General features: G+C 42.8%; 1 protein-coding gene across 2 annotated transcripts in view; it reads right to left on the reverse strand.

The window, feature by feature from the left end:
• The window catches only part of POLR3A (RNA polymerase III subunit A), a 60,375-nt gene extending 41,684 nt beyond the window's left edge, over positions 1-18,691 (reverse strand). Inside the window, exons 1-7 of one of the 2 annotated variants that reach the window (XM_038410841.2) lie at positions 18,508-18,691; positions 16,584-16,719; positions 13,192-13,329; positions 8,186-8,357; positions 3,300-3,454; positions 1,830-2,069; positions 152-314 (exon numbers count right to left, since the gene is read on the reverse strand). In XM_038410841.2, the coding sequence (XP_038266769.1) occupies positions 152-314; positions 1,830-2,069; positions 3,300-3,454; positions 8,186-8,357; positions 13,192-13,329; positions 16,584-16,719; positions 18,508-18,551 (1,048 nt within the window). In that variant the 5' untranslated portion in view covers positions 18,552-18,691. The remainder of the gene's footprint in view (positions 1-151; positions 315-1,829; positions 2,070-3,299; positions 3,455-8,185; positions 8,358-13,191; positions 13,330-16,583; positions 16,720-18,507) is intronic. The other variant, XM_043518497.1, reaches the window with a different exon arrangement.
• Between the last annotated feature and the right edge of the window lie 3,143 nt (positions 18,692-21,834).

Genomic DNA, 21,834 nt, shown 5'->3' on the forward strand with positions numbered 1-21,834 from the left:
CACATCATACAGGGAAAGCCTTGCTAGCTTTCTACAGTCTACAAACACTGATCTGGTCACTATGCAATGGCAAACGTGGCTAAAAAAGCCAAACAAATGAAAAAAACAAAAAACACTTCAGGGAGGTGGAAAAGGAAGAGTTTAGACATACCTTGCTTCCCTTTGAGTCTTTGAACAAAACCTCTGGTCCATTTCTTGGGTGCCATATTAAGAGGAATTCCAGAGAGCTCACTGTTAATGTAGAGGGCACACTGTAGCTGTAGGAAGTCCCAGTCTTCCATAATCATCTGTGTTTTGGCTCCCGATATCCTATGCTAAACAAGACAATTACCTATTTCAGAAAACAAATGTAGTGACACACAAAATTGGCACGGTGCAATTTTTTCAGAAAGCTGTGCACCACACTAAATTGCAAAGGCAACAAGAGATTGCCACCTTCACCATAAGTAACAGCCGTAAGGGGGGGGCACATTCTGTTCATGCATGAATGCTGCACAGATTAACTGAGCAGAATCTGGCAAAACACAGTTTCCTTCTGGCAAGATCAGCTTCTGATTAATGACAAACTAAAGGATTTGTGCTTGTTTGATTATCTGACCATTTTAATACTTGAATGTATAATACAATGAGCATGCTGTGGAGACACATGATTCATTAAACATGATTAACTTATCAGAGTGGTGGCATATAAAATTCTATTGTGTTTAGCCTTTTCCTGGATAAAGACCTTCACTCAAGGTTTCACTCCTGCATCTCTGTGGCAGAAACTAAAACGGAACAGGTGAAGCCAATCTGAGGATATAGTTCTGTTGCAAAACATCTTGCAGAGAAGCAGGTTATAACCCAGTGCTAGTTTCTCTGCTTCCCAGGAGACAGCACACACGGCCTAGAGCAGCATTTCCCAATGTGGGAGAAAAATAGGAGACACAAAGGACTGGCTTTCGGGGTGGTGAACAAGCCTTCTCAATTGTTCTTCAGTTTTTGTTTAAAAAAAGTTTCTAGTGGTTACTGTTGCAAATACAACCTTGAAAGAATGACCTGAATGTAACTAGTGTCTGTCTGAGTTTGCAGAAAGCTGAAATAGCTCTAAGCTGGGAAGTGCCCCATTAATTTCAATGGGTGCTAATTCCCTTTATCTATGCAGTTTTTTTTTTTAAACAGATATAGTTGCATTGGCTTAAATCACTTATTCCCATTTAATTTAAACCTGTTCCTAATCAATTTAAGCTAAACCCAAGTAAATCTGGTTTAACCCAACACAGAATGTGCGCACACAATCTTTTGCAGTGGTTTAAAAATAAAATAAAATTGGTGAAACTGTACATGCAGACAAGCCCAATAAGCTGCTCATTTGGGTAGGCTTTTAAGACTACATGGAAGAGTTGGAAGGGCCTCTTGGCAGAGAGAGAGGTATAAAATAAGAAACCAGATGCGTAAAGAGGGGTGTGTGAATTTCTGGGCCTATGAACTATTATGTTCTTGTGCTTCCATCAAGTGCAACAGTCATCCCAAAACATGCTAAATGTAGTACAATATGAACTGAAATTGAGAAATACTTCAGGAAAAGCAATTAGTCCAGTCCACGTTTAGCAGGTTGCTAACACACTGGTGTAACACCAAGAGCCAAACAGAGAGCTCAATCTGAGTCCACCATTCCTATGCCATTTCACATAAAGCCAAATATTGCAGCTGTTTCTTACGCTGAAATCAGAATGAATGCAACATCAGGCCTTACAGCGACAAGTAAAACCAATTACCCCCCAAATTTAATCCAGCCTTTTATTTATTTATTTTTAAATAGAGCAGCAATTGCAAGCAGGCAGGCTTACCTTTTTGATTACATCATTGAGGAAAATTATCTCTGTAAGCTTCATTGTCAAGTCATCTTCGTTGGTGCCAGACTTCAAGTCGCTCACAACAGAGGGTCTGATGCACAATGGAGGTACCAGGAGTCGTGTCAGGATCAAGTCTGAAGGCTTTCCTGCTTCTGGATTCATCAGAAGCAGAGGTATATCTTCCGCTGGGATCCTTTTAAAGAGGTTCAACACCATTAAAGGAGTCAAGTTCTCCTAAAAAATTAAATGAAAAAAGTCATACTGCAACCTTCAAGGGCATAACAGCTCATTTTTGGCTACATCTTAATACTATTTACTTCATTTGCCACCCTTCTCTGCCAACTGTTCAAGTAAAAAGTCGATTTAAAACAAAAGCATATGTAGAAGAAGTTATTCTTAAAACAAACAAAAACAAATGTGTATTTTGGTTTATTTATTTAGAATTGCAGTCCCAGTAGACTCTGGCTCGTTGATTCTTTCCCCCAAGCTTCTCCTCTTACACTATTTTCAGTTTAGATTTCTCTCTTTAGATTAGCTGTTACAGTAGTCTGTTTTTTATAGCAATATAGATATTTCATAATTACTTGCCAAAGCAATGTAAACAGCTTATAACATGCTTGCAGTAAGGTATAATTACCACCAATTTCAATTACAAGAGTTCACATTACAGCATTATATCCTACATAATTTCATTAGGTTTAGCAAGTTGTTTTAAAATTTAACCTTTTTTTCCTGAATGACAAATATATTGCTGACATTTCACGATTCATCAATAAACCCAAAGTTTGCAAGATATGCCTGTCTTTATAAAGCTGATCTAATGCAATTGGAGAGACAAAATCTGCATCACAGTGTTTTCTATTGCATTTTCCAAACATCTATACCAAGAAGTGACTGATCTGTTAAAATCCAAGGAAAAATCCCCATACAAAAATGCAAAGCTCAGCAAAACCACGAAAAGTATATATATTCTTGTACTATACTTTGGTCACTCCTTCCTGTCCAGTTCTCAGTTCTTCCAATCATAGATAGGGTTTATGAGTATTACAAATATTCAAGACAGTGACTGAAGGTAACTGTCCCCAGAGATAGTCTCCAGTAGCCTAAATTTCTTCTCTGCTTCCTGTCACCATGATTTCACCACTAAGCTTTCTTCACTGACCGCCACTGATCCTATACCAGGGGTATCCCTATCCTTTGCATGCAGAAAACTGTGTACCACAATTACTTGACTGGTTAGAGTAAAGATGCTGCTCTTTGCAGAAACCATTAACATCTCCCTCAGCCACGTAGTATGATAATTGTTCTTCAAATTCTCCTCTCCACATATTCAAAGGCTGGACCAGCACCCATCCTTTACCCCTATACTAAATACTTCAGCTCATCATTCAGGAATTTATGCATCAAAATTAGCAGAAAATTCAAGCACCGGCAAAACAAGCACTGGTAGACACACTAATTCACCTGAGCTCTCCCCAGCAAGGATTCTACTTCTTTGTTATGTTCTATGGCAGTTTCAAAGGACTGAAGAAAACTTGATACTATTGGATCCACCACTTTCTTATTGGTCTTGTACTTCTCATGGATTATCTTCAATAAGCCACACTTCTTTACAGTACCTACAAGATGACAAATTTTGTTAAAAAAACCTCAACTCTTGAGCTATTCTTCTAAATTTTTAAAAAATCCTTTTTTGTGAATGTAGTATTAGGGAAAGGTGCTGACTCTGGTCACCTTTTGATACCCGATGCCTCTGTTCACAGAGCAGGAGGAGCAGCAGCCACAGCAATGAAAGTTTGCCCATGTTGCCTGTTCAGTGCACCTCAGCTGTGACCTGGACTACTTCTAAGGATTAGAGGGTGACTCACTCTGTGTGTCCATTCAACCTCTTCTCAACAGTGGTACAGGATTTTTGCAATGTACATGCTCTTGCACTAGGAACTGGACCAGAGTGCACCAACTCATTTCACTCATAAGTCATTCAGATAGTAACTTTTGATCTTTACTAACCCAGAGTGGATTTTAGCCAGTAACCTAAACTATGCAGGACATTATAACCATTATTTGTCCTTGAACCAGCTATCCTCTCAAATTGTGTTCTACTGCACTCATTGAAAATGTGGATAAACTGATTTAGAAAACAAAACAGAAAAATACCAAAAATAACTGCCAAATCAGTTTGATGCTGTATTAGCTGGAATAAGTTCAAAGAACAAAAAATCCCCCCATTAGCAAATTTCTACTTCTGACTCATGTAAGCATTTGACCCCAGAAGGGAAAAGACATCATATTAACCTATTTCTCCACTACTTCAATTAACCTCTCCAAACCTTCACAATGCAGATATGGTTTTTCTTTTCTTTTTAAAATGTTTTTGCATGTCCAGCAGATTGAGATTCTCATTTGATGAGCATTTCATCTTGTCAGAACCTGTTACTGTGTATGTGTTAAAGGAAATAGGTGATTCTGTAAGATGAGTAGCAATGTATTCGCAAAAAGAAAAGGAGTACTTGTGGCACCTTAGAGACTAACAAATTTTAGTAAGGTGCCAGAAGTACTCCTTTTCTTTTTGCGAATACAGACTAACACGGCTGCTACTCTGAAAACTGTAAGGAGAGTGATCACTTAAGATAAGCCATCACCAGCAGCGGGGGGCGGAAAGGAGGAAAACCTTTCATGGTGACAAGCAAGGTAGGCTATTTCCAGCAGTTAACAAGAATATCTTCGGAACAGTGGGGGGTGGGGTGGGGGGGGGGGAGAAATAACACGGGGAAATAGTTTTACTTTGTGTAATGACTCATCCATTCCCAGTCTCTATTCAAGCTTAAGTTAATTGTATCCAGTTTGCAAATTAATTCCAATTCAGCAGTCTCTCATTGGAGTCTGTTTTTGAAGCTTTTTTGTTGAAGGATAGCCACTCTTAGGTCTGTAAGCGAGTGACCGGAGAGATTGCAGTGTTCTCCGACTGGTTTTTGAATGTTATAATTCTTGACATCTGATTTCTGTCCATTCATTCTTTTATGTAGAGACTGTCCAGTTTGACCAATGTACATGGCAGAGGGGCATTGCTGGCATATGATGGCATATATCAGATTGGTAGATGCGCAGGTGAACGAGCCTCTGATAGTGTGGCTGATGTGATTAGGCCCTATGATGGTGTCCCCTGAATAGATATGTGGACACAGTTGGTAATGGGCTTTGTTGCAAGGATAGGTTCCTGGGTTAGTGGTTCTGTTGTGTGGTGTGTGGTTGCTGGTGAGTATTTGCTTCAGGTTGGGGGGCTGTCTGTAAGCAAGGACTGGCCTGTCTCCCAAGATCTGTGAGAGGGATGGGTCATCCTTCAGGATAGGTTGTAGATCCTTGATGATGCGTTGGAGAGGTTTTAGTTGGGGGCTGAAGGTGATGGCTAGTGGCGTTCTGTTATTTTCTTTGTTGGGCCTGTCCTGTAGTAGGTGACTTCTGGGTACTCTTCTGGCTCTGTCAGTCTGTTTCTTCACTTCAACAGGCAAGTATTGTAGTTCTAACAATGCATGATAGAGATCTTGTAGGTGTTGGTCTCTGTCTGAGGGGTTGGAGCAAATGCAGTTGTATCGTAGAGCTTGGCTGTAGACAATGGATCGTGTGGTGTGATCTGGGTGAAAGCTGGAGGCATGTAGGTAGGAATAGCAGTTAGTAGGTTTCCGGTATAGGGTGATGTTTATATGACCATCGCTTATTAGCACTGTAGTGTCCAGGAAGTGGATCTCTTGTGTGGACTGATCCAGGCTGAGGTTGATGGTGGGATGGAAATTGTTGAAATCATGGTGGAATTCCTCAAGGGCTTCTTTTCCATGGGTCCAGATGATGAAGATATCATCAATGTAGTGCAAGTAGAGTAGGGGCATTAGGGGACGAGAGCTGAGGAAGCATTGTTCTAAGTCAGTCATAAAAATGTTGGCATACTGTGGGGACCATGCAGGTTCCCATCGCAGTGCCGCTGATTTGAAGGTATACATTGTCCCCAAATGTGAAATAGTTATGGGTGAGGACAAAGTCACAACGTTCAGCCACCAGGTTAGCCGTGACATTATCGGGGATACTGTTCCTGACGGCTCGTAGTCCATCTTTGTGTGGAATGTTGGTGTAGAGGGCTTCTACATCCATAGTGCCTAGGATGGTGTTTTTAAGAAGATCACCAATGGATTGTAGCTTCCTCAGGAAGTCAGTGGTGTCTTGAAGATAGCTGGGAGTGCTGGTGGCGTAGGGCCGGAGGAGGGAGTCTACATAGCCAGACAATCCTGCTGTCAGGGTGCCAATGCCTGAGATGATGGGGCATCCAGAATTTCCAGGTTTATGGATCTTGGGTAGCAGATAGAATACCCCAGGTCGGGGTTCTAGGGGTGTGTCTGTGTGGATTTGTTCTTGTGCTTTTTCAGGAAGTTTCTCAGATATTCTTGTTAACTGCTGGAAATAGCCTACCTTGCTTGTCACCATGAAAGGTTTTCCTCCTTCCCCCCCCCTGCTGCTGGTGATGGCTTATCTTAAGTGATCACTCTCCTTACAGTGTGTATGATAAACCCATTGTTTCATGTTCTCTGTGTGTGTATATCCATCTCCCCTGTTTTTTCCACCAAATGCATCCGATGAAGTGAGCTGTAGCTCACGAAAGCTTATGCTCTAATAAATTTGTTAGTCTCTAAGGTGCCACAAGTACTCCTGTTCTTTTTGCGAATACAGACTAACACGGCTACTACTCTGAAACCTAGCAATGTATTGTGTCTCTGGATGACAGAATACACAACACAAAGGAATTTAAAAGATTACCTCAAGATTTGAGGGTTTTTTTAGGGCCATATCTAGCTTCAAAAACTGCAATGGACTCTATATATTGACTGATATAGGAAACCCCACCTATACACACCTGAAACCAGAATATGTCCTGATGTTTTTGAAATGTTGTAAAAACATTCCTTGCAACAACCTCAAGGCAAATATTACCTTCTTTTTAGAGGTGGGAAAATAGAGGCTCTAGAGTTTAGGTACAATTTCAGGGACTGATTTTTACTTGCACAAGGTGTGGGACTTAAATACAGCTAAAATGAGGGACAAGTAATAACATTAAGTCTAACATTGCATAAACTGCTATAGCTGAGATTGAATGCTTTATACTGCTGGAAAGCAAATATTTTGTTTTTCCAATAGCACAGGGTATTCATTTCTACCCTAGAAAACTGAGAGACACTAGACCTTAAAGAAATAAAAATCACATTCTGATTACTACCTTGCTCCCTCCCTTCCCAAGTTATTTCCAAAACAACTTTTAGAAGTCTTGGTTTTAGCAGGTCCTCAGAGAGCTTTGTATCATCTGAAAGCTTGGCTTAGAGACATAGCTTTTAATTCATGTAAATAACTTCTTTCTAACTTTAGACAGTCATGAAATATTAGTTTCCAAAAACCATACTGGATCTGAAGTGAAATTTTTAAAAAAAAAAAGATTTTAATGTCTTGTAGTGCCACTACTGGTAACGCATTCACAAACATCATGAATGCATTCATGACAAGAAGACCCACAGAATTAAATGCATGGATTGGAGTGCTCTTATTAAATCGCTGCCTTCCTATCCGTTTGTACAGTTCCTAGTATTATCAAGCCCAGTCCTCTAAGTGAGACCTTCAGTTATTACCGCAATGCAAATAGTGAGGCTTGCTGGACACGTTACATTAAAGAGAATATGTATGCTGACTATTCTAATCCAGATTGTCACTATAAAACTGCAAAGCTATAATACTATAGCAATATTAACAAAATAGTTAACAGCAATGTTAACGCAAAATAATGAGTAAGAGTAATCATAATACATTTTTTTCTAAAAAAATCAAGAAGTCGATCACATAAGGTTTTCTGGCCAATAACTGACCAATCAAATATCAGTATGATCCGCAATTATCACAACTCCATCTGGAACACTTATATGCTAAGTATTACTGATTTGTCGAACTCATGACTGCAGTTAATGGTCAATAGCATATTACTCTTCACAAAGATGACTAAGCATAATTATGAACAACAGGAGCTTGAGTTAGTCCCTATTTTGACCTATCAATCCTCATATTTGCAGGAATAAGATAATCATCAGGTAAATTCACGCCACTCCTTGTAACAAAGCTTTGAACAATTGTCTAGTCCACTCAAGAGGGTTTTTGGTTTTTAGCCTATGTTTACATGTCAGCTATAGGTTAAAATCTAAAAAAAACCATCAATGATTGTTGAATGATGAAGACAACACAACATTGTGTCTTCACGGGCTGGGCACTAGTGGGAAAAAAAAAATGCTAAATACCAACCACCATCTGCTAGTTTCCACACCCACCATTGAAAGCTCCACAATGAGGGCAGGTGTTTTTCTTTCTGCATTTTTCAGAGACTTTCTTTTTCAATCCCCGTTTCTGCAGGTAGGTCAGACCAGGCCTCTTCAGATAATCCAAAAACTGTTTCCTCTCCTCTGAAGACAACAGGATACGGCAACAGGTCTTGCAGATCATCTTAAACATAAACAATTGATTGTTCTTTTGTTAGTGAGAAATAAATGTCATTAGGGATGAATCATGATGAGGGATACCACAGTTCTTCACACACATGGAGTTTCATGGATGAAATGCTACTGCCTTAGTGGGGTAACCCAATTATTACACAGCACACTGCCCAACAAATATGAGCAAGTTGGGAAACTCTGGCCAACAGGACAAATCTTTGCTCTTCTTAAGAAAAGTTCAGCAGGAAATTAAATGTCCATGCAAAGAGACAACTTCGGTTTATTGGTATCACTGAAGAGACAAACTTTGAATAAATTTTGCAACTTGGAATGAGGTGACTCCATTAACATTCCAAATCTGGTACTTAGATCACTGGTACTTAGAGAGGTCCTAGAGGCCAAATTTAGGCTGCTACGCAAGAGATTAGCATTCTCTGGAATGCTTCCAGTTCCATACACAGGGCTAGTTAGACAGGCAGAACTGCAGGGTCTCAATGCGTGGATGAGACAATGGTGTAGTTAGGAGGGGTTTAGATTTATTAGGAAATGGGGAAACTTTTGGGAAAGGGGTAGCCGATACAGGAAGGATGGGCTCCACCTGAACCAAAATGGAACCAGGTTGCTGACTCTTAAAATTAAAAAGATCGTAGAGCAGTTTTTAAACTAAGGGCTGGGGGAAAGCTGACAGATATGGAGGAGCACGTGGTTTGGACAGAGATATTCCTTTGGGGGGGGAATCTATGAATGGAGATTCTCTAGTCCTAGTAAGGAGAAGAGGATAGAAGACGATAAAATACAGGTAGGATCTGATATGAAGCAGTCAAATGAAAAAGAGCCCCACTCAATTACATCATGTAATGGCAGACAGCTAAAAAGTGACAAGTTTTTAAAGTGCTTATATACAAATGCTATAAATTTAAATAATAAAATGGGTGAACTAGAGTGCCTCGTATTAAATGAGGTTATTGATATAATAGGCATCACAGAAACTTGGTGCAATGAGGATAATCAATGCGACACAGTAATACCAGGGTACAAAATATATCAGAAGGACAGAATACGTCCTGCTAGTGGGGAGTGGCACTATATGTGAAAGAAAGTGTAGAATCAAATGAAGTAAAAATCTTAAATGAACCAAACTGTACCACAGATCTCTATGGATAGTAATTCCACGCTCTAATAATAAGAATATTAGGGATACATTACTGACCACCTGACCAGGACGGTGATAGTGACTGTGAAATGCTCAGGGAGATTAGGGAGGCTATAAAAATAAAAAACCCCTCAATAATAATGGGGGATTTCAACAACTGAGTACATGTCACCTCAGGACAGGATGCAGAGATAAAGTTTCTTGACACATTAAATGACTGCTTCTTGGAGCAGCTAGTCCTGGAACCCATGAGAGGAGAGGCAATTCTTGATTTAATCCTAAATGAAGCATAAGATCTGGTCCAAGAGGTGAACATACTTGGATCACTTGGTAATAGTGATCGTAATATATTAAAATTTAATATCCCTATGGTGGAGAAAACACCACAGCAATGTAGCATTTAATTTCAGAAAGGGGGACTACACAAAAATGAGGAAGTTAGTTAAACAAAAAATAAAAGGTACAGTACCAAAAGTGAAATCCCTGCAAGCTGCATGGAAACTTTTTAAAGACACCATAATAGAGGCTCAACTTAAACGTATACCCAAATTAAAAAACAGCGTAAGAGAACGGAAAAAAAAATGCCATCATGGCTAAACAAAGTAAATGAAGCACTGAGAGACAAAAAGGCATCCTTTAAAAAGTGGAAGTTAAATCCTAATGATGAAAATAGAAAGGAGCATAAATTCTGGCAAATGAAATGTAAAAATATAATTAGGAAGGCCAAAAGAGAATTTGAAGAACAGCTAAACAAAGTTTTAAATAGCAATTTTTTTTTTTTTTTTTAAAGTACATCAAAAGCAGAAAGCCTGCTAAATAACCAGTAGGGCCACAAGACGATTGAGATTGTAAAGGAGCACTCAAGGATGATAAGGCCACTGGGAGAAACTAAATGAATTCTTTGCATCCATCTTCACAGCTAAGGATGTGAGGGAGATTCCCAAACCTGAGCCATTCTTTTTCGGTGACAAATCTGAGGAACTGTCCCAGATTGAGGTGTCAGAGGAGATTTTGGAACGAATTGATAAACTAAACAGTAATAAGTCCCCAAGACCAGATGATATTCACCAAAGAGTTCTGAAGGAATTCAAATGTGAAAATGCAGAACTAACAACTATGGTTTGTAACCTATCATTTAAATCAGCTTCTATACCAAATGACTGGAGAATAGCTAGTGTGACGCCAATTTTTAAAAAGGGCTCCAGAAGTGACGTCGGCAATTACAGGCCACTAAGCGTGATTTTAATACTGGGCAAACTGGTTGGAAATCATAGTAAAGAACAAAATTGTCAGACACATAGATGAACATAATTTGTTGGGGAAGAGTCAACCTGTTTTTTCGAAAGGGAAATCAAGCTCACCAATCTACTAGAATTCTTTGAGAGTGTCAACAAGCATTTGGACAATGGGGATACAGTGGATGTAATGTACTTAGATTTTCAGAAAGCCTTTGACAAGGTCCCTCACCAAAGGCTCTTAAGCAAAGTAAGCTGTCATGGGATACGAGGGAAGGTCCTCTCATGGACTGGTAACTGGTTAAAAGATAGGAAACAAAGGGTAGGAATAAATGGTCAGTTTTCAGAATGGAGAGAGGTAAATAGTGGTGTCCCCCAAGAGTCTGTACTGGGCGTAGTCCTATTCAATATATTCATAAATGATCTGGAAAATGGGATAGTGAGGTGAGGTGACAAAATTTGCAGATGATATAAAACTACTCAGGACAGTTAAGTCCCAAGCAGACTGAGAACAGCTACAAAAAGCTCTCTCAAAAGTGGGTGACTAGGCAACAAAATAGCAGATGAAAATCAATGTTGATAATTGCAAAGTAATGCACATTGGAAAACATAATCCCAACTATACATACAAAATAATGGAGTCTAAATTAGCTGCTACCACTTAAATAGATCTTGGAGTCACTATGGACTGTTCTCTTAAAACATCCACTCAATGTGCAGTGGCAGTCAAAAAAGCAAACAATGTTGGGAATCATTAAGAAAGGGATAGATAATAAGGAGGGCCCTACCAAATTCACTGTCCATTTGGTCAATTTCATGGTCATGTGATTTTAAAAAAAAATCATAAATGTCATGATTTCAGCTATTTAAATCTGAAATTTCGTGGTGTTGTAATTGTAGGGGTCCTGACCCAAAATGAGTTATGGGGGTGGGGTTGTGGGGGGGCAAGGTTATTGTGGAGGTGGTTGCAGTACTGCAACAAGACTATACCATGGCTGTACCATATCATGGCATCTTTACTTATCACTGCTGCTGATGTCAGCATAGCTTTCAGAGATGGGTGGCTGCTGGTTGGGAGCCCAGCTCTGAAGGCAGAGTTGCCGCCAACAGGAGCACAGAAGTAAGGTTGCCATGGTATGGTACTGCCACCCTTACGTCTCTGCTGCTGACTGCAGAGCTGAGTCCTCAGTCAGCAGCCACCACTCCCTGGCTGCCCAGCTCTGAAGACAGCAGCGCAGAAGTAAGGGTGGCATGGTATGGTATTGTCACCCTTATTTCTACACTACTGCTGGCGGGGCACTGCCTTCACAGCTGGACACCCAGCCAACAGTTGCCACTCTCTGGCCAACCAGCTCTGAAGGCAGTGCAAAAGTAAGGGTAGCAATACCACAACCCCCCTAAAATAACCTCGTGACCCCCCTGCAACTCCCTTTTGGGTCAGGACCCCAATTTGAGAAACACTGGTGTCCCCCATCAACTCTACATAGTATAGTGTAAAAGCACACAAAAGACTGTATTTCACAGGGGGAGACACATAGTCCATGATGCTTTTTACATGGCCATTAATAACATCATATTTCCTCTGTATAAAACCACAGTACACCCACATCTTCATTACTGCGTGCAGATGTGGTCATCCCATCTCAAAAAAAGATATATTGGAATTGGAAAAGGTTCAAAAAAGGGCAACAAAAATTATTAGGGATATGGAATGGCTACCATATGAGGAGAGATTAATAAGACTGGGACTTTTCAGCTTGGAAAAGAGATGACTAAGGGGGGTATGATAGAGGTCTATAAAATCATGACTGGTGTGGAGAAAGTAAATAAAGAAGGGTTATTTACTCCTTCTCATAAGACAAGAACTAGGGGTCACCAAATGAAATTAATAGGCAGCAAGTTTAAAACAAACAAATGGAACTATTTCTTCACACACCACACAGCCAGCTTGTGGAACTCCTTGCCAAAGGATGTTGTGAAGGCCAAGACTATAATAGGGTTCAAAAGGAACTAGACCTATCCTCCATGAACTTGCCTATCAGTGGCTATTAGCCTGGATTGGCAGGGATGGTGTCCCTAGCCTCCGTTTGCCAGAAGTTAGGAATGGATGACAGGGAATGAATCACTTGATCATTACGTGTTCTGTTCATTCCCTCTGGGACACCTGGCATTGGCCACTGTCAGAAGACAGGATACAGAGCTAGATGGACTTTTGGTCTGACCCAGTATGGCCATTCTTATGTTTACTAACCCTTCCCCTTTGATAGAATCCTGATGCAATACATAAAGCCATACAATACAAATACAAAGTGTTCTGCATAAACCACCACCATCTCTTTCATGGCTCCCAGAGGGATAATCCAAATGAAGTGACATTTTAGCTTTTCTGACCTCTCTCCCTCCTTAGGCTGGGTATAATAATTGCTGTCTCTCGCAATTAAGGAAAATTATTTTACCTGTAAGATGCCTATGACAGCTTTAAAGTACCCAACATGGAAACACGGCAGCTCCAAGTCAATGTAGCCATAATGCCCTAAACAGTCAGCTAGATTCTTCCCACAGGTTTCACATGGACGGTCCTTTTCACTGGTACCCTTTGAAAAAGACACAAAAACATTATAGCAGCAATTACCAAATTGCGGGAAACAAAAGAAGCTACCACAGCTGCTCTTAAATTAGTCAGCATGCCTGTGGACAGTACTCTGTACACTCGCATGAAAGACTTCTAGATTATTTCAACTCTGAACACTTGCTCTCAGTCAATAAGAGCTAGTAACACACAAAGCATCATACTCAAAATCCAATCCCCACAGAAACAGAGCATCTTGCATTGCTCCTGCTCATGCAAGTGCTGTTAACTCATTCAGCCCTTTTCACCTGGAAAGACTACTATAACGATGTGGTACTAACTCTATGTCCACACTACAACTGATGTGATTTGCAGTTTGTGTAGCTGTACCCACACTGGCTTTAATGCAGTTAGCTTGCTAACGGCAGAGTGAGGACACACTAGCATGGGTTTCAATGCAGGTTGCACAACCCCACCTTATCCCGCTGAGTACATACTTGCAGTGACAGCACATGCTGAAACCCATGCTGCTGTCTACACAAGCAACAAATCACACCCCACGCCCCCAGGTCCCATATTGGGATCCAGGAAGTGGGCGGGCGAAGCCGGTCCACTGCTAAAGGATCCCCCCCCAGCCTAAGAGGGGGGTCCACAGGACCCGGAAAGCCAAATAATTACAGGGGACAACTAATGAAACACAGGGACAAGGGTGCAGTTAAAGGGTCAAATGAAGGGAACCGGACGGGGACACCGAGCAGAGAACCCTGGACAGCGCCCACTGCTCCTCGAAGGTGTCAAGGGAGTCAGTGGACGCCGCCCAGAGGAACTCTGCCCAGAGGCGTGAACGGACAGAGGATTGGAAATAGGCCCCACAGTCACAGGAGACTCCATCGGCCAACCTCCTCACCCTGGTTTTATAGATGGCCACTTTAGCCAGGGCCACGAGGAGGTTGACCAGGAGGTCCCGTGACTTGGTGGGACCATGGACAGGGAGTACATAGTGAAGGGAAAAGTGCAACCAAAATCTTAACAAAATATTTGTGAGGAGCCGGAATAGGGGCTGCAGCCTGGCACACTCTAGATAGACGTGCGCCAGGGTTTCCCTCACGCCGCAAAAGGGGCAAGTGTCCGGGATTGGGGTGAACCGCACCAAGTACACGCCCATGCTCATGGCTTCGTGAAGGAGCCGCCAACTGATATCCCCGGCGGCAGACATTAAGGGTCCAATCCCATAGTTTGTGTGTTAAGATTTACTCTAGTATGTAGGACAAATCCTGTAAACTGGAGGAAACCCTAGTTCTAGACCCTATCCTATCCCTACAGCTAACACACCTTCACATCTAAACTATGGATTAGGTAAGGAAAAGACGTGGCGAGAAACGAAATCCCTTGCAAGCTGTGTGTTCAGCACCAGCCACCAGATCTGGGGAACCCAGATGCTGAGGGATGGCATATATACAAACAAGTTTTACTCATAAAAGAAAAATGGCTACCAAACCTGGCACGTTTGGGAGATTATTTTCCAATCATTTGTGGGACGGGGGAAAACCAAATGATGCTGGAAAGGTAGATTCCAGAACACACAAGTAAAACCTCAGAGAGAGAGCGACATTAATAACAAACCTTTATCACATGGCTGTTTAGCAAAACTGTTGAGTCTAATTGTAATAGATCTGTGGTCAGAGGAAGAGGAGTAGTTTCTACTGATGTAGTAGTTGAATTGATAGGTCAAGTTGTTAGTCACATTACAAGTACAAGGGATAGGATTGCTGGTGGCTCTTGTAAAGTTGTGAGTTTGGTGACCTGCCATTGATCTGACTTTCATCAAGTGCCTATATTGGTTACTTCCTCACTTCTTAAATCTGATTTGGGTCCTGTCCGACTGTAGTCGTGGCAGCCTGGAGATATTGGACACCTATACCTTCCATCCCCTAGTATGAGTAACTGCTAACCTGGAGGTGAAGCAGATGCCAGTGTTCTCCCATATATCTAGAGCCAGTGTCAGGGTACAGCACGAGTCTTCTCAGTAGGGTCTTATCAGATGCACTTTCCGCTGCTTTACATAAAACTCAATCAGCTCCTGAGGTCTGGTCTACACTCAAAATTTGGTGGAGATACCAACAGCCCTTGGGGTGAAAAATCCACACCTGTGCACCACAGCTATGCCAAGCTAATCCCCAGTGTAGACACAGATAAGTCGATGGAAGAATACATCCACCAACCTAGTTACTGTCACTCAGAGATATGGAGTTCCGAGTGACTAAAAATCCTCCCATACTGCTATAGTCTGCATCTACACTGGGGGTTTACAGCACCATAGCTATGCTGCTGTAGGCCATGTCTACCCTATGGGTGTGAAGTTCCAACTTACTTTTGAAAAGGGAACTCACTGCCCCACTGTTGCCTTATCAATTAGGAGGAGAGATTATGTGTGGCAGCAAAAGGTAAAATACCCTATGTTCCACAGCATGTCACTACAGGAAGACATGCACCCAGAACAAACCACATTTTCAGAGAATATTAAGTAGGTATCACTGTGATGCCTCTAATTCTGTTAAAAAAAAAAAAGAAAGAAAGAAACAAACCTTGTTTTCTGAACATGCCATAACACTAGCACCAAATATTCAGTTGGATGCAAAATTTAGCATTGGTCTTTTGAAACAGTCAAGTGGCCTATCTGAAGGATGCACATCTCACCAGCAACTGAAAAATACTGGTGCTGCTCAGACAGAAATGCAATATCACATTACCACAAGCCAGACAGTAAGATACTCCATTTACCCCCATGAGAATCAGTGCTTCTGCTTTGGCCTCCTCTGTTTGAGAAAGATGAAGGTTCATTTCATCTCCATCAAAATCAGCATTGTATGGTGTACAGACACATTCATTAAACCAGGTACAGGGCAGACATACCCAGCGAGGGTAGCTATTTTATGGTCATGTGAAAAGCATGAGGAGAAATTTGTGTCCAGCCTCAAAAGTGAGTCAGCCTGATCTGTCCAACAGCGTGAAATGGTTGATGTCACAAGTCATGTTCCAATTAAAGAGCTGCTTGTAACACAAGACATCATTGCCACTGGCAATTTCAACAGAAGAGCCAAGGACACATAACCACCTTATTTCTCTTCAGCTGATGTAGTTTAAGCGGAACGTTCCATGGGAACACCTGTACTGTGGCTGTATAGTGGACTTCAATTTTCATTTCAGCATTGTTCATACGCATTAAAAATATTTCCACTAAAAAAATCCAACAAAAAAACCCAACAATAGGATCCTTACCATACGATGGTCCAGCACGCCATACTGCAGTGGAGCATGGTGGTTGTCCTGGCTGTACAAGTTCTTACTAACCACCTGAATATGAGCTTGCTGGCGCATCTCTTCTGGAGATTTCATGCCAAAGCAGATGTGGCTTCTAGGAAAGGGAAAAATTACAATACTTGATTTTTAAAAAAGATACACAAGAAACTGATCTGAGTTACAATAAAGTCAAAGCAAAATTATACTTCCATCTCTGGGAAAAAAGCATGAATCTATGTATTTGATTTTTGCGTTACAGCTAATAATTATTTAAAAAAAACAAAAACATGAAGTCCGGTGGCACCTTAAAGACTAACAGATTTATTTGGGCATAAGCTTTCGTGAGTAAAAAGCCCACTTCTTCAGATGCAACTAAAGGTTATTTAAGGATCATCAGAATATAGAGCAGTAGTTCCCAAACTGTGAGGCACCCATAAGATCGTTCAGGGGATCACGATAGGGCCCGGGCCAGCCCTCACAGGAGCAGGGAAGCAGTGCCACTCAGCTCTGTTCTGTCCCCTGCTCCGCTCTGGCTCCCCCTCGTCCTGCCATGGCTCTGCCACCACCCCGGCTCCAGGCCTTGCTCCAACCGCAGCCCCAGCCTTGGACTGCAGCTTCTGTGGGGTGGGGGACAGACTTCATTACTGGGGGGGGGGGGGGGGAACAGAAAAACTTTGGGGACCACTGCTATAGAGTTTATCACAGGGATATACTCCGAATACAGACACTAAATACTAGCCTTTTCCAGCAGTATTAATGCAAAGGAATTACCAAGTCCATATAAGGTTAGCTTGCAGGAAACATGGGGGGGGATTCTAACAGTTAGAAAAGGGAAAGGTTGATTAGATTGAGTCCATCTATTCCACCGTAAAAGCAGCTGAATTCCGCTTCCAAGCAAGGAGGTTTTACATTAAACTGATACTATAGTCAATTTTAGACAAAACCCCTAGCCTTTCCCATTAGCTAACATTATCTATGACAGAAGGAGCGACAAAAGAAACGTTATGTCAACCAGTGTTTGGTTTCTTTTCTAACTAAACAAGACCACCTATATAAACCAGATTAAATGCAGATATATTATATAAAATAATTGAGAAACCACTGTGGCCACCAAGAACCAAAGGGTCAGGAGAGCTGATTCTAACTTTTGTGACGCTGATCCCAATGTCAGACTAAAAAAGAAAAGGAGTACTTGTGGCACCTTAGAGACTAACAAATTTATTTGAGCATAAGCTTTCGTGAACTACAGCTCACTTCATCGGATGCATGTAGCTGTAGCTCACGAAAGCTTATGCTCAAATAAATTTGTTAGTCTCTAAGGTGCCACAAATCCTCCTTTTCTTTTTTGCGAATACAGACTAATGTCAGACTAGACACATATACCAACGTACCAACACGGTTAGGTACCTGATATCAACTTTTTTAAAAATACAGATTTAAAAACACAAAAGTTAACGAGATTAAGCAGGTCTCCATGGTGAGGGCTGGTTTGTTTCAATTATGCATTAATGTTGCTGTATTTCTTAAGCACTGTCAAATGTGCTTGGAGCACAAAGACAGGTGCCCTTTAGAGAGCTTCCAGACATAAATCAGTCATTGCAGGTGGGCCGACTCCCCTCTGTCACCCAAACACTCCCCCGGAATCGCTGGGGGGGGGGTTGAATCCTTCCATCCCAACAGGGTCCCCTCCCTGGGTCTGACCCACGTCCCTGGGGCTGAACCTCCTCATCCAGCATCCGCCCCCCCAAACACAGGGCCCCCCTCCTACCTGGGTCTGACCCCGGGGCTGAACCCCCCCCCCATCCATCCAGCATCCCCACCTGGGGCACAGGCCCCCGCAACCAACTCTCCCCCTCAGGGGCAGCGGGGCTCTCGCCAAGGCCGCACAGCCTCCGCCACTCACATTTTCTTGGCCACGTCGGTCTCCCTGAACTGCTCCTTCACCATGATGGCGGCGGGGCGGGGGGGGAAGGGAGCCGGGGCCGCACGCCCCCACCACACTGCAGAACTCGCGGCACCGGCCGCCCACCGCCCACAACGAAAGGCACCGCCAGAGCCGGGCGGGGAGCTGGGGACCGGCACACAACGAGTCGCAGCGCTGCGGCCGCTCCCTGCAGCGGCACCTGCTGGCTGAAAGGGGCAGCCCCGCCCAGGCCGCTCGGGGCTGGCTCCGATGGGGTCAACTACTGTGGACCCCGAAATAATCCCCTCACCTCACCTCACCTCAATCCCTAGTGCAGCCCCAGGAAAACCCACAGCACCTCCCCGCGGTGCAGGCCCCAGAATAATCCCCAACGGCCCCCTACTGCATTTCCCAGGATAATCCTCAACACACCCCTCTAATGTGTCTGCCTTCCCCAGGATAACTCCCCAAACCCTCTCTAGTGCATCTCCCAGGATAACCCCCAACATCCCCAGTGCTTCCCCCAATAACCTCCGCATCTCCCTCTAGTGCAGCCCCTAGAATGACCCCCATCATTGTTGCTCAAGTGACGCACCCCAGAATAACCCTCATCACCTACCGCTAGTGCACTCCTTTCAAATAACTTATTTACCATATCTGCTTAGTACAGTCTCTCATAATTCCTCTCTCCCCTTCCCAACTCACATACTTAGTTGCTCTGAGAAGGTCTAAACAATGGTGTTTAAAATGCCACTGACAGCCAGTGGTACACCTACATAATTATATGTAATGATTAAGGCTAAAAGAAAAGGAGTACTTGTGGCACCTTAGAGACTAACAAATTTATTTGAGCATAAGCTTTTGTGAGCTACAGCTCACTTCATCGGATGCATGCAGTGGAAAATACAGTGGGGAGATTTATATACACAGACAGAGAACAAGAAAAAATGGGTTTTATCATACACACTATAAGGAGAGTGATCACTTAAGATGAGCTATTACCCTCAGGAAAGAGGGGCGGGGAGAAGGAATAAAAACTTTTGTAGTGATAATCAAGATTGGCCATTTCCAGCAGTTGACAAGAACGTCTGAGCAACAGCGGGGGATGGGAAGAAATAACATGGGGAAATAGTTTTACTTTGTGTAATGATCCATCCACTCCCAGTCTTTATTCAAGCCTAAGTTCATTGTATCCAGTTTGCAAATTAATTCCAATTCAGCAGTCTCTCATTGGAGTCTGTTTTTGAAGGTTTTTTGTTGAAGAATAGCCACTCTCAGGTCTGTAACCAAGTGACCGGAGAGATTGAAGTGTTCTCCGACTGGTTTTTGAATGTTATAATTCTTGACGTCTGATTTGTGTCCATTTATTCTTTTACGTAGAGACTGTCCAGTTTGACCAATGTACATGGCAGAGGGGCATTGCTGGCACATGATGGCATATATCACATTGGTAGATGCGCAGGTGAACGAGCCTCTGATAGTGTGGCTGATGTGATTAGGCCCTATGATGGTGTCCCCTGAATAGATATGTGGACACAGTTGGCAACGGGCTTTGTTGCAAGAATAGGTTCCTGGGTTAGTGGTTCTGTTGTGTGGTGTGTGGCTGCTGGTGAGTATTTGCTTCAGGTTGGGGGGCTGTCTGTAAGCAAGGACTGGCCTGTCTCCCAAGATCTGTGAGAGTGATGGGTCTTCCTTCAGGATAGGTTGTAGATCCTTGATGATGCGTTGGAGAGGTTTTAGTTGCGGGCTGAAGGTGATGGCTAGTGGCGTTCTGTTATTTTCTTTGTTGGGCCTGTCCTGTAGTAGGTGACTTCTGGGTACTCTTCTGGCTCTGTCAATCTGTTTCTTCACTTCAACAGGCGAGTATTGTAGTTGTAACAATGCATGATAGAGATCTTGTAGGTGTTGGTCTCTGTCTGAGGGATTGGAGCAAATGCAGTTGTATCGTAGAGCTTGGCTGTAGACAATGGATCGTGTGGTGTGATCTGGGTGAAAGCTGGAGGCATGTAGGTAGGAATAGCGGTTAGTAGGTTTCCGGTATAGGATGATGTTTATGTGACCATCGCTTATTAGCACCGTAGCGTCCAGGAAGTGGATCTCTTGTGTGGACTGATCCAGGCTGAGGTTGATGGTGGGATGGAAATTGTTGAAATCATGGAGGAATTCCTCAAGGGCTTCTTTTCCATGGGTCCAGATGATGAAGATGTCTTCAGTGTAGCACAAGTAGAGTAGGGGCATTAGGGGACGAGAGTTGAGGAAGCATTGTTCTAAGTCAGCCATAAAAATGTTGGCATACTGTGGGGCCATGCAGGTTCCCATCGCAGTGCCGCTGATTTGAAGGTATACATTGTCCCCAAATGTGAAATAGTTATGGGTGTACAAATACACAAATACTGTGCCTGATGGCTTGTAGTCCATCTTTGTGTGGAATGTTGGTGTAGAGGGCTTCTACATCCATAGTGCCTAGGATGGTGTTTTTAAGAAGATCACCAATGGATTGTAGTTTCCTCAGGAAGTCAGTGGTGTCTCAAAAATAGCTGGGAGTGCTGGTAGCATAGGGCCTGAGGAGGGAGTCTACATAGCCAGACAATCCTGCTGTCAGGGTGCCAATGCCTGAGATGATGGGGCATCCAGAATTTCCAGGTTTATGGATCTTGGGTAGCAGATAGAATACCCCAGGTCGGGGTTCCAGGGCTGTGTCTGTGCGGATTTGTTCTTGTGCTTTTTCAGGGAGTTTCTTGAGCAAATGCTGTAGTTTCTTTTGGTAACCCTCAGTGGGATCAGAGGGTAATGGCTTGTAAAAAGTGGTGTTGGAGAGCTGCCTAGTAGCCTCTTGTTCATATTCCGACCTATTCATGACGACGACAGCACCTCCTTTTTCAGCCTTTTTGATTACGATGTCAGAGTTGTTTCTGAGGCTGTGAATGGCATTGTGTTCTGCACAGCTGAGGTTATGGGCAAGTGATGCTGCTTTTCCACATTTTCAGCCCGTGCATGTCGGTGGAAGCACTTTATGTAGAAGTCCAGTCTGTTGTTTTGACCTTCAGGAGGAGTCCACCCAGAATCCTTCTTTTTGTAGTGTTGGTAGGAAGGTCTCGGTGGGTTAGTATGTTGTTCAGAGGTGTGTTGGAAATATTCCTTGAGTCGGAGACGTTGAAAATAGGATTCTAGGTCACCACAGAACTGTAGCATGTTCGTGTGGGTGGAGGGGCAAAAGGAGAGACGCCGAGATAGGACAGATTCTTCTGCTGGACTAAGAGTATAGTTGGATAGATTAACAATATTGCTGGGTGGGTTAAGGGAACCACTGTTGTGGCCCCTTGTGGC

This window comes from Dermochelys coriacea, chromosome 7 (assembly GCF_009764565.3).
Source record: "Dermochelys coriacea isolate rDerCor1 chromosome 7, rDerCor1.pri.v4, whole genome shotgun sequence".
Lineage (NCBI taxonomy): Eukaryota > Metazoa > Chordata > Testudines > Dermochelyidae > Dermochelys > Dermochelys coriacea.